At 33.9% G+C, this 12367-nt stretch overlaps 2 protein-coding genes across 6 annotated transcripts in view; one reads left to right on the forward strand and one right to left on the reverse strand.

Annotated features, from left to right (window-relative positions):
* Positions 1-6045, forward strand: part of LOC106880186 (proton-coupled zinc antiporter SLC30A5) — an 18639-nt gene extending 12594 nt beyond the window's left edge. Inside the window, exons 11-17 of the mRNA XM_052972087.2 lie at positions 73-278; positions 1351-1508; positions 2040-2169; positions 3212-3464; positions 4363-4589; positions 5156-5284; positions 5799-6045. Coding sequence (XP_052828047.1) covers positions 73-278; positions 1351-1508; positions 2040-2169; positions 3212-3464; positions 4363-4589; positions 5156-5284; positions 5799-5981 — 1286 coding nt within the window. The 3' untranslated portion in view covers positions 5982-6045. The remainder of the gene's footprint in view (positions 1-72; positions 279-1350; positions 1509-2039; positions 2170-3211; positions 3465-4362; positions 4590-5155; positions 5285-5798) is intronic.
* A 5558-nt stretch (positions 6046-11603) lies between these two features.
* LOC106880181 (delta-1-pyrroline-5-carboxylate dehydrogenase, mitochondrial) overlaps positions 11604-12367 on the reverse strand; it is a 28411-nt gene continuing 27647 nt past the window's right edge. For all 5 annotated transcript variants that reach the window (XR_016243796.1, XM_014930035.3, XM_052972088.2 and 2 more), the window contains one exon: positions 11604-12031. Coding sequence is in view for 4 of the 5 variants with exons in the window: in XM_014930035.3 (XP_014785521.1) it covers positions 11919-12031 (113 nt within the window). In the remaining variant the exon portion in view is untranslated. The remainder of the gene's footprint in view (positions 12032-12367) is intronic.

Raw genomic sequence — 12367 nt, forward strand, 5'->3', positions numbered from 1 at the left:
TTTTGTGTTTGAATCTAATGAATCTGTGAAGCCTTAAAACGGACTTATCTATTTGTTTCTCTCCATTTCTAGCTACATATATTCTAATATCTCCCAGTCGAGGTTCGAAAATGAGCTTCATTGGGTACTCACCTGCAGGGATGCCACTTTATAGCATCACAGGGGAAGCACTCCACAAAACTTCCACCTCCATTCTAAGTTTGCTGAAGGGTGGCCTACGACATATTCTAGAAGAATCAGATTCTAGGAAAATATTTTACTTCCTGTGTATTAACATGGTAGGACAGATATATTTTCATTCTTTGAATCCTTTCATGCTGATTTTTTTTTTAATATTTTTGTCTTTGGTTAGTGTTATTTCCTGTTTGCTTCTATCTAGAATTCAAAGGAAATAGTTACCATTCCCTTCAAACTTTGCTTTTGTGACCTGGACATCAGTGTTTTGAAACTGACCTATTTTCCATTACATTTCTGACATTCAGCATTGAGTTGCCAAAACAGAAATATCATTATAGTAAACATTCTGCTCAGTACCACAGATTTTCTTGTCGTTTGCTTGACCTTAACCACTGGACCATGTCCCTTAGTGGCTGTCAATATGTGCATCTCTGATCATATGCAGGAGTAGTGGAGGAGCATCATAGCCATGTGCTGAGAGGAATTCTTTGGGGTTTGAATAAATGTCACAAAAGCAAAGTTTGAAGGAAATATTAGCCATTTCTCATGGTTTCTAGGGGTAAGCAAATAGGAAATGCCAGTTGCTACCCAAGGATAATAATCGTGTTACAGTGTAATGTATAACCTATTCATGTATTCAAAAAAAAAAAGTTTTTTTCTTCTAGAAAATGAAAGGAAGAGGAAGTAAGGAAACCCAGTGATACTTGCAGCTGTTTTGAACTTTGTGGATCCTGAACACATATACCAATACCTTATCCACTCAGCTATTTCATCTCTACAGAAGAGTGAAGTTAGTGTCAGTCATTCCTGTGGGGTTTGGTTTATTAAGGAGAAGATGACAAAGGTTAAAGAATGAACTCTGACATGACACCAAGATTGCTGACCTTCATTGCATATTTACTCGTCAAATTTGTTCATGCTAGCATGGAAAGCGGACGTTAAACGATGATGATGATGATGACTAAAATTTACAATAAAAAAAAAACTGGGTTGCCTTATTATGCCAAAATGACTTTGGGGAACCAAAACTTCCATGTGAAATGCAGCAGGATTTGGAAAGATAGTGACAATGTTTGAATGTTTGCACAACTAGTTTACACTATTTGCTGCATTGATTTGTATTCCAGAAAATACAATACTTGAATTTACATACCATTTCTTTTCTTTCTGCAGACATTCACATTTGTGGAACTGGTTTATGGGGTCTGGACCAATAGCTTAGGTTTGATATCTGATGGTTTCCATATGATGTTTGATTGTTCCGCGCTGGTCATGGGACTTTATGCTGCTGTAATGACACGATGGAAGGCAACAAGGATATTTTCATTTGGGTAGGTTTACCTATTGTTATTTGTAATGTGTTGGCAGAATCATCAAAGCTTTGTGGTATTTAGTCATGACCCATTTACATTTTGAACTGAAATCATATTATAATCATTATATCCTTTTATTCATCGAGGATCAATAAAATAAGTACCTGTCAAATATTGGATTGATATAATCGACTCTTTTACTTGTTTAGTTTTAGAATGACATTGTTGGGTAAGTATAAGAGGTCAGATCTGACTGGTTTGAACATAAAACAGGTAGAATATCTGGTCTGGATGTGGCCAGTTTAAATGCTAAAGAGTTAAACTATAATTGCTAAAAAATGTAAATAAATTTGTTATTAAAGCAATTTGTAATTTACTAAGGTGAATTTTTAACTGAAATAAAATGTAACTGATTGAATCTCATTAGCTGAAATTCAAAAGAAAATTATTCCAGTAAACTGTAGTTGCTTAAAACAAATTGTAATTGAAGTACAAAGTGAAATTTAGTGTCACTGACATTACATCTTCCCCAAAAAATTTTTTTTTTAGATTTGACAGAGTGGAAGTCCTCTCAGGATTCGTTAATGGACTTTTCCTTATTATTATTGCATTATTTGTGTTCACTGAAGCCATAGCACGTTTGTTTGAACCTCCTGAAATTCGTACAGAAAGACTTTTGGTAAGCTCACTTGTATTTATCTTTATCTTATTTCACTCATTGGACTGTGGCCATGCTAAGGCACCACTTTAAAAGGTTTAGTTAATCAAATCAATCCCAGTACTTTTTTTGAAGTCTACTGCTTATTTTATTGGTGTCTTTTGCTGAAATGCTAAGTTATGGAAATGTAAACAAACCGACACTGGTTGTCAAATTGTGGGAGTGAATAAACACAAACAAAAAGGCACACATTGACACACACACATATGTATGTATATATGTGTACATTTATATATATATATCTACTATAAGGTACATACATGCACATATATATATGTGTGTGTATATATATATACACACACACACATGTATGTATGCATGCATATATATGAATGAATGAATGAATGAATGAATGAATGAATGAATGCACAGTGGTTGTTCGGAGTCTGAAAGAGAGAGAATGAAGTATGAGAAAATTGGAAATGAGAATGGGTCTGTTGGATGAACTGAGTGTTATTGAGAGAGAGAGAGAGAGAGAGAGAGAGAGAGAGAGTAGGGGAAGTGAGTTAGTGATGGATGTGAAGATTGGCTGAGTATTGAGAAAAGACAAAAATGAATGGGTGAAAGGAGCAATAGAAATGAATGTGGAAGAAAGTACAGGAAGAGGTGGACCAAAAGGAATTTGGCTGAAAATGATGGAAGAGGAATTGAAGGGCTATAGGTTGGTGAGAGGGGATGTAAGGAATTGAAAAAATTGGAAGACAAGGACTGACAGTAAGCACAACAATGGGCAGAAGCAGTAGCACAGCCATTGCCATGGTTGTGAGAATTAGTGTGGCTGTCGCTATAACTACAAGCACAACAAGTGCAGCCACTGCAAAAATTGGAGAAGGTTGACGTGGTGCTTGTCACGCTGTGGTGGTATTGAGAGGAAATACTTGTCACACGATGGTGGTTTCAGAAAAGAAATAGCCTTAAAGTGCTTGTTGTATTGTTTCTATGTTCGCGGCATTTAATATTGTTCTTGGAACTTTTTTTGTTATTATAATCATTATTATTTCAGACAATTTCTGTCCTGGGTTTGTTGGTAAATTTGGTCGGAATATTTGTCTTCCATTCTCATGGTCATGGACACGGACACGGACACGGTCATAGTCACAGTCAGAAAGAATCTTCCAGTAGTTGTGGTGGCCATGGTCATGCACATGGGTCATCCAGTGGCAGTACACATCATCATTCACCTCATGGTCATCACCACCATCCTCATCATCAACCCACACAACATGGACATCCTCATTTAAACACCAATATGCAAGGTAAGGAAACTTTTCTTTTATTAATCATCTGATTAACCCTTTGGCATTCAGATTACTTTGTCAAATGTAAAGCTTCTTTATCTATATCTATAAAAGGCAGGATGTGTGTGTGTACGTGAATCTAATTTATGCACGTCCACAAATTAGCATGCATGTTGCTCCAATTTTAGGAGGACATTGCTCAAATTTCACATCGACGTTACTTAGTTTGGTTTGAAACAAAGTGCTTGATTAGCTTAATAATTCTAACTTAATCCCAGGCAATGCTGGGCTATACTGCTAGTTCATATTATGTTGAATTAATTTAAGGTGGAGAGCTGTCGTAATCATTAGCACACTGGGCATTTCATCCGTCTTTACATTTATTCAAACCCCAAAGAATTCCTCTCAACACATGGCTTTGATGCTCCCTCACTACTCCTACTCATAATCAGAGATGCACACATTGTCAGCCATTAAGGGACATGATCAAGTGGTTACGGTCAAACAACTGACAAGCAAATCTGTGGTACTAAGCAGAATATTTGCTATAATGATATTTCTGCTTCATCTCCTCAACACTGAATCTGTCTGAAATGCAACGGAACATAGGTCAGTTTCAAAACATTGATGTTCAGGTCACAAAAGCAAAGTTTGAAGGGGATAGTAGTAATTTCTTTTGGTTTCTAGATAGAAGCAAATAGGAAATAACACTTACTGACCGAAAATTAAAAAAATACACAGTGTAATAGGCCTCCTCAATGAGGTCTGACCTGGAGCTAACTGCTGTAACAATATCAACAATATGGATTAGCTTTTGTCCTTAAACTGTATGGCAATCCTTAAATGCAAGTGGAATCCTTTGTTCTTAGATAAATCATGTTCATTATTGAAAGGAATTTGTCTCCATCTCTTCCAGGTGTGTTCCTCCATGTCCTTGCTGATACTCTAGGGAGTGTCGGGGTAATTGTCAGCTCAATCTTGATTGAGAACTTTGGGTGGAATGTTGCTGACCCCATATGTTCCGTCTTCATTGCTGCTTTGATTCTGCTCAGTGTCTTTCCTCTGCTGAAAGAGACCTCTTACATTTTGCTGCAACGAACACCATTGAATCAAGAGAAACCACTCAATGAATGTCTAAACAGGGTAAGGATATTGTGTGTGTTTTTGTCATCGTCAATATATATATCTTTCATCTTTTTCTTGTTTCTGTTGTTGGACTGTGACCATGATGGGGCACCATCTTGAAAGATTTACTTAAACTCTTTAACCCATTACTTACCAGTGATCTCATACGAGATCACTTAAAAATTACAAATTTCGTAATTATCTGTCAATATTTACACATATCTAACCTTTTTGCTATATCTACTAGGTATATTTCTCTGATATTCAAATGAGGTTTGCTAATTTTTCACCCAATATCTCGCTTATTTCTATTTAAAGTGTTATTTTGATCATTCCGGCGTGTTTCTAAGGCTGTTTTATGCTAGAAATCAAAGTTTCATAAAAAAAATTCCAGTTAATAGAATTATGGGAGATAATGGGTTAAGTATATAGTAAATATGTTACTCCTTGGATGAAAGACTTTCATACAAAGGGTAACATATCAGTGGTTGCTTAAAGAGTTTCCTGAACTCCATTTTCTTTCTCTCATATTTCATGTGTGTGTGTGTGTATAATATTTTGTTTTTGTCTGTTTATTTCTTCAGGTTTTAGCTTTGGAAGGAGTCACATCCTACAGAGACCCACACTTCTGGAACCACACTTCTACCAAAATAATGGGCTGCATACATGTACAAGTAAAGCCTGATGCCAGTGAACAGAAAATTATTGCTCAAGTAAGTGACTCATTGTCATTGATTTGACATTGACTTTTCGTTGCTTGCATGGGCAGGATGGAATTTATTGAATGGAAAACCTGATTGAATGGAAAACCCCATAAGGAATCAGTTCATTGATTTTTCACCCCAGATAGGACTTAACTGAACACAACATTGCTGATTCAAAAAATCTATATTTATACTTTAAAGTTAGTTTCCACACCCAACACAGTTCTGCAGAATCAGTGTCGCGATAGGAACACATGGTTGGAAGTTTGACCAGCAGAGGTGATCAGGTCGCACATGCCGGCCCTTTCGAAACCACTATCCTCATCATCTAACCCACCCCACCTTGGTTGGGAGCCATTCTGGCAAAGAAATTGTTGCATTTGTTAATATTTATTCTTGACTATGGTACCAACTTGTTAACCATTTCTGTGAAGCAAACTCTGCTTTAAAATCCAAGTCATCAAAAATACATTTGAGAGAAAATGCTACCACAGTATAATAAAAACATACAAATATTTTTCAGGTAAATGGTATTTTCAAAGACATTGGCGTTCACAGTCTTGTGATCCAAGTTGAAAAAGACGCTTACTTCCTGCACTTGTCAGGACTTGGTGCTACATTTGACCCAATGATTCAACAGTCCAGAACATTTGGCAGATCAAACATTGAGAGCATCACAGCAGTCCCCTCCATTGCTTCAATATGATGATTATATTATTTATGAAATTTTATAATATATATATATATTCAAATAAATTCTTGTTTTATAATTTTGCACTTTTTATGACTTTCTTTCACAAATGTCTGGGAAAGGGGGTTCATTTTTAATTTTCATCAATGGAAACTGTAAATTGGGACAGTTTTCATTGATGTGGGACTTCACATCATCATCATCATCCTTGTTTTCTATGCTTGCATGAGTTGGACAGAGTTTATTGAGGAAGATGATTTACTGTAGGATGCCCTTCTTTTCACTAATCCTTAACTGTTTCCAAGCAAGGTAATATTTCCCTATGACTAAACATTTTTACAGAATACTGGAAATAAATGATATTCATTAGGTGCAGGAGTGGCTGTCTGGTAAGTAGCTTGCTTACCAATCACATGGTTCTGGGTTCAGTCCCACTGCGTGGCACCTTGGGCAAGTGTCTTCTACTATAGCCTCGGGCTGACCAACACCTTGTGAATGGATTTGGTAAACGGAAACTGAAAGAAGCCCGTCGTATATATGTATGTGTGTGTATATGTTTGTGTGTCTGTATTTGACCCCCCAACTTCGCTTGACAGCCGATGCTGGTGTGTTTATGTCCCCGTAACTTAGCGGTTCGACAAAAAGAGACCGATAGAATAAGTACTAGGCTTCCAAAGAATAAGTCATGGGGGTCGATTTGCTTGACTAAAGGCAGTGCCCCAGCATGGCCGCATTCAAATGACTGAAACAAGTAGAAGAGTAAAGAGTATTTACAACAATCACACACTATCAAGACAAGGGGACACAAACACTCACACACAGATAATGATGGGTTTCTTTTAGTTTCTGTCTACCAAATCCACTCACAAGGCTTTGGCTTGCCAGGCGCTATGGTAGAAGACACTTTCCCAAGGTGTCACACAGTGGGACTGAACCAGAAACTCTGTGGCTGGGAAACAAACTTCTTAACCACGGTCACACCTGCTTCTGTGCTGAAGAAATTGTTGTTGAATTTCAATTCAACTTTGGTCAAAGAAATTCACAATGAAACGTATTCCAGCCATTAGTTATATCTATGATATGATTTACAGGAGATTTGGTAATATCTAGCAGACTGAGCAATAATACAGAAGCCTCTTCAGCTCACAATTAACCATTCAACCTTCAAAGCTAGGAAGTCTGCTGGACAGCCAAATGCAACTAAGGCAAGCAAGTAAATATCTTTTTAACTGTACAATACAATACAATGTTTGAAGTGAGGTTTGACTTCATGGCCATGTGATCCAAGATTTTAACTGTAACCAATCTTTTCATTTAAAAAAAAAAAAAAAGGACAATAGTTAAACTAATTTAAATTAATTCAACACATATAATTTTAAAGAAAAGAAAAATTGGATGTTATAATGAAAATTATATAGTTTGAAATTAAAGCAAAAAAAAAACTAGACAAGAAGTGGCTGTAACTATTTTATTTCACCAATACAAATAAATACAACCAGCTCAATTTGAAACAATATTGGTTGATATTTTTTCATAGTCTTCTGGAAACCAGATTAAGAAAATTATATTACAAATATTTAAAAAAAAAAAATTGACTAAACAGAAATGGATTTTATCAAAATCCATTTGTGTGTTGTCTCAATCAAGACGGAATAAGATTTTGTAACTTATCTTGAGTAATTTTTAAACTGAAAAAAAAAAAATAATAATAATAATAATAATAATACTTGTAGCTACCATTGGCATCATCAAAACTATCTCATGGAAAATTATCCTTCATTTTATTCCTATTCATTAAAAGTATTGTTCTAGATGGTCAATTAATTCAATATGGTTTCTATATTTTGTTAAAAAGTTTATTCACACTTAACTGATAATATGGGCTCTTAACTAAAGTTACCTCATATGGTTGTGTGTGTGAATATATACATACATATATATATATATATATATATATATATACATACATATATATATATATATATATATATATATATATTTGGGTGTGTGTGTAGGAGTACAGCATTCAAAGTAATTTAAGGACTACTGAAATACTGCTGATGTTGCATGTGTGTGCCTTCAAGGGAAAAATACACAAACAGAATGGACAAAACGATGTGGCCTATCGATTTTCATAACGAGTTTATTCTGTTCATTATTAGCAGAGAAAGATATGTGGGAGGGGGGGACTTAAAAGAATGGAGAATCAGGTATGTAGGGGACTATTTATTACAGATTGGCACGAGAGGGAACTTGATAGATATCAGCCTCACATAAAAAAGTTTTGGATGGAACTTAACAGACTTTTATGTTAAATCTATGGCACACATCTTAAGAGACCACATTCAGCAACAATGCAATGATTTTTGGGTTTGTTTTTTTTTAAATTAAAAACGAAGTACTATTGATTTGTAGATCAACAATTTACCCTCTTAGAATTAGCTCACTTGCATTATCAAGTTTGCAACTCACAGATGTACAATGAAACACCAGTTGAGTTGCTCCCTAATGCAAGAATCGAGCACTTTTTATGATCTTGCAATGAACTGTGCAGGTGTGATGTATTGTTCACATTTTAACTGAATTTGAAGTGGATTCTCTCAGAAAAATTATATTCTTAATTTTAAACATCTGTTTTTCATTTTTTAATAGAGATTGTGTAATATTTTATTAATGAGCAACGATAATTAATCATAAGACATGACTTTATGTTTGTTACCAATGCAAACTGGACAGAATGAATTTCCCTTTAAATTTAACAAAAAATAACAAATATGCTGTAGTAGCACCTGAATTCAGAGATTATTAACTCTTTACTTTGTTTTTAAGCTATCACTTTTGACTGTTGTATCTTGTGATCACTGTGAGGTACTGTAAATCTACAGAAACAAGTTCTTAACACTGAGATTCAACTCCAAATTCCAATTCCTTTTATCATTTGTATAATAATGTGGGTGGTAACATAACATGTAAAAATGATGGAATGACTGGAGAATATATCAGAGCCGATAAGAAATAATAGATTTGGTTATTAAATCTCAATGAATATAATGAATGTTTCGAAAATTCAGTAAAGCTTATAACAAACGACTTAACTTTAAATAAGTACATAACTATTATAATAAAAGGATTTTGCCTTTTCATTTAAAAATAATCAAAACAATTCTAAATGCATATCTATCACAAAAATCGGAATAAATTTCATGATTGTTTAGCCGGCTTTATAAACTGAATCATTTGAACATCTTAATTAAAAGAAACAATACAACAGAGAGACAGAAATGTTGGCAACAAAAGATATTTTGTTACATAGCTATTTCCATTAGGATTGTTAATAGATGATGTCTAATCAAGAACTGAAGTTATTTTAAACATATTTATATGATCTGCACAACCCAAAATAGTACAAGGACATTGTATTAAAATGTATTTTATAAAACATTTCCAAAACATTTTTTCTCTTCAGTCAGTATTTTTTGTTTTTTTTTTGTTTTTTTTTTTGTTTGTAAAGTATCTAAAATACATAAGTAAAAGGATCTTTAATTCTGAAGTAGATATGAGTTCTACCTAATATAATAATCATAAGATTGAAGTCAACAATGTAGCTGCCATAAAAATGTACTATTCACTTAGACAAAACAATACATTTCAACAATTAAAATCCAACGGGCAGAAGTACTCAACACAATTATTTCCATGTAATAACAATCATACGTCAGTTGTATTAGAAACCAGAAGCTTGTATATATATAAAAAGGTTTGTAGTTATAGTTAACAGTGTGAAGCTTACAACTGAAACATACTGAAGCAGAAAATCAAAACTGGATCCCACTGATTACCAGCAGTTCTGTTATATTCTTTGGACAAGGAGGGGCTCTCACTTTAAGAGTTTTCTGGAAACTTTAAATGAATAGAAACCACTGAAACATATATTTTGAAGAGAAAACTGTTTGAAAATGTAAATCAGTTTTCAACCAAAATATACAAATACATCAAAAGAATTGACACATTAAAGTTGGTAATTTCACAATGTAAAACTACGAAAAGAAAAAAGTTACCATTGGATCATTTTTTCTTTTTCTTTTTCACATCAAAGTAGCAGACAAAATGGATGGGAAAAAAGATTAAGTACATTACGTCATCTAATTTCTCATTAATTAAACTGAACACAACACTTTCCAAATCTATTCTCTTTTGGGAAGGCGAAGGGGTTTGTTTTTAATCCTTCACAGTAAACAGACTATATTATTAAAAAAAGACATGCCAAGAAATATAGAACCAAACCAAACCAAACCAAACCAAAGTACTAATATTCCACATCTTGTATTTTCTTCTTTTTTACTCAAGTAGGATTTCACTTTAAAAACACATTGATATATAACTGCTATGTATGGTTTTGATGCTAAATCCTTCTACATGGAATTGAACGTTCTTCAGAAAATACTATTTTTGTGTCTACATTTTGGCACAATCTCTTGTCTTTTAAACAGCATTTCTTTGTCAACAGATCTAAAAGTTTCCCATTTTACTTATTTGAGCAATATATTGTCATGCAGTATTTTTGAGATGGTGGGTACAAAAAAAAAGGTCATGTCAAAATATAGATGCAAAAATAAGCATCTAATAACAGGACTTGGCAATACCAAAATACAACTGACAGCAATTCACTCCTACCATCAATGGGATAAACACTTATGTGCTACCTAGTCTTGAATAGCAGATACTAACATATAGCCTGTTTCTTCATAGAAAGAACCAACAGCAAATGAACGAAAACCCTGATGTCCTTCGAAACCAGAATATTTTGGCAGTCGCTCAGAAGAACATCAAAGCAATGAGAATCTCAGAATAGCGACAGTGTGAAGATTCAGGATCCAATAAATAATCTCTGCTACACATATTAAGTGCCTTTTTCTCTTATCCAAATACACATATGTCCATCATATATATATACGTACAATATATGCAGATATATATGAATATAGTACAATATGTATAACTAGTGTTTCAGTATCACCATAAACATTTTAGTTTTACAGAAATAATGGTAAAAAACAAGGATTTCATAACCCATGAATTCTACCCATGCTGCAGTCATGGGAATAATTACACCATTCCCTACTTACATTCAAGACTAGCACCTTATAACAAGATAAACCCAAAGTTAAGCAAGAACTGGATAAAAAGTGGTTCCATTTGTGACTGATGGAGATGCCATAGCAGATCATTGCAGCAAATCTGATGGTTTACCTTAAATATTAATTCACAAGCAAGTCAGAAGATGCCTTTGTGAGTTTGTTCTTACTACAAAGACAAAATTGCTATATCTGTGTGTGTGTGTAATTTGGCAGATCAAACAAACTTCTAACAGAAAAAGAAAGAATATGCCCAGAGTCACACATGAGTAATCACAATGTTGTAGTAATTCTTATATAATAAATACTTCAAAAATAGTTTGGAAAATGGGTACATGAACAAATAAAAAAAAAAAACTTAAGGACTTCCTAACTAAAATGAAGCTTGTGCCCTTAAATTGTGGTTGAGATTCAAGTCTTTTAGTACATATTAAATGTAATTATACTATTAAGCTCTGACTTGATTCAAAAAGAAAGAAAAACAATAACCAACAAGCCACAATAGAAAAAAATTCTTCCAAATATTTTATTTGGAAATTTAATTTAGAATAAGGAATTTGTACTAAATTATGGGTGAGTTTCTTCTCAACCTTAGAATTACAATAATTTCCTGAACTATAAATATATAGTTTGGACTAAAATCAGATCTACACAACAATGTTTCCACTTAACACACACACATAAAACATACACACAAATAAATAAAAAAATCAAGAACTATTAAAATACATTTGGTTTGAGTATTTCTCCATTTTCCAGTTTTTCGTGTTTTATAGCTGCCTGAAATTTATGAGATATTTATCACCATATTGAAGTTTTAACCCATGTATGGATACTTCCATGTTTGAAGTGGAGATTTGCTTTCTTTGATTGATTGTATAGAAACGAATTTCATGAGATAGTATGGCCCACCAGCTTTGTCATTTGTACCTGAAAATATATATTAGAACATATATTTTATGTCTTTATGTGAACATTAGTTGTGTGGGTAAATGTATGTTTGAATATATAATATTATAGTTCATTATCATCATCACCACAGCAGGACTGAACTTGAAATCACATGATTAAAAAACAAGTTTCTTAGCTACAGACATTCCTGCAATGATTGTTTAGTGAAAACAAAAGAAAAAGCCTTCAGTAAATCTGAGCAAGATCGTTGCCAGTGCCGATGGACTGGCTCCTGTGCAGGTGGCACGTAAAATACACCATTTTGAGCGTGGCCGTCGCCAGTACCGCCAGACTGGCCCTTGTGCCGGTGGCATG

The sequence above is a fragment of the Octopus bimaculoides genome, chromosome 12, assembly GCF_046866305.1.
Source record: "Octopus bimaculoides isolate indiv1 chromosome 12, ASM4686630v1, whole genome shotgun sequence".
In the NCBI taxonomy this organism is placed as follows: domain Eukaryota; kingdom Metazoa; phylum Mollusca; class Cephalopoda; order Octopoda; family Octopodidae; genus Octopus; species Octopus bimaculoides.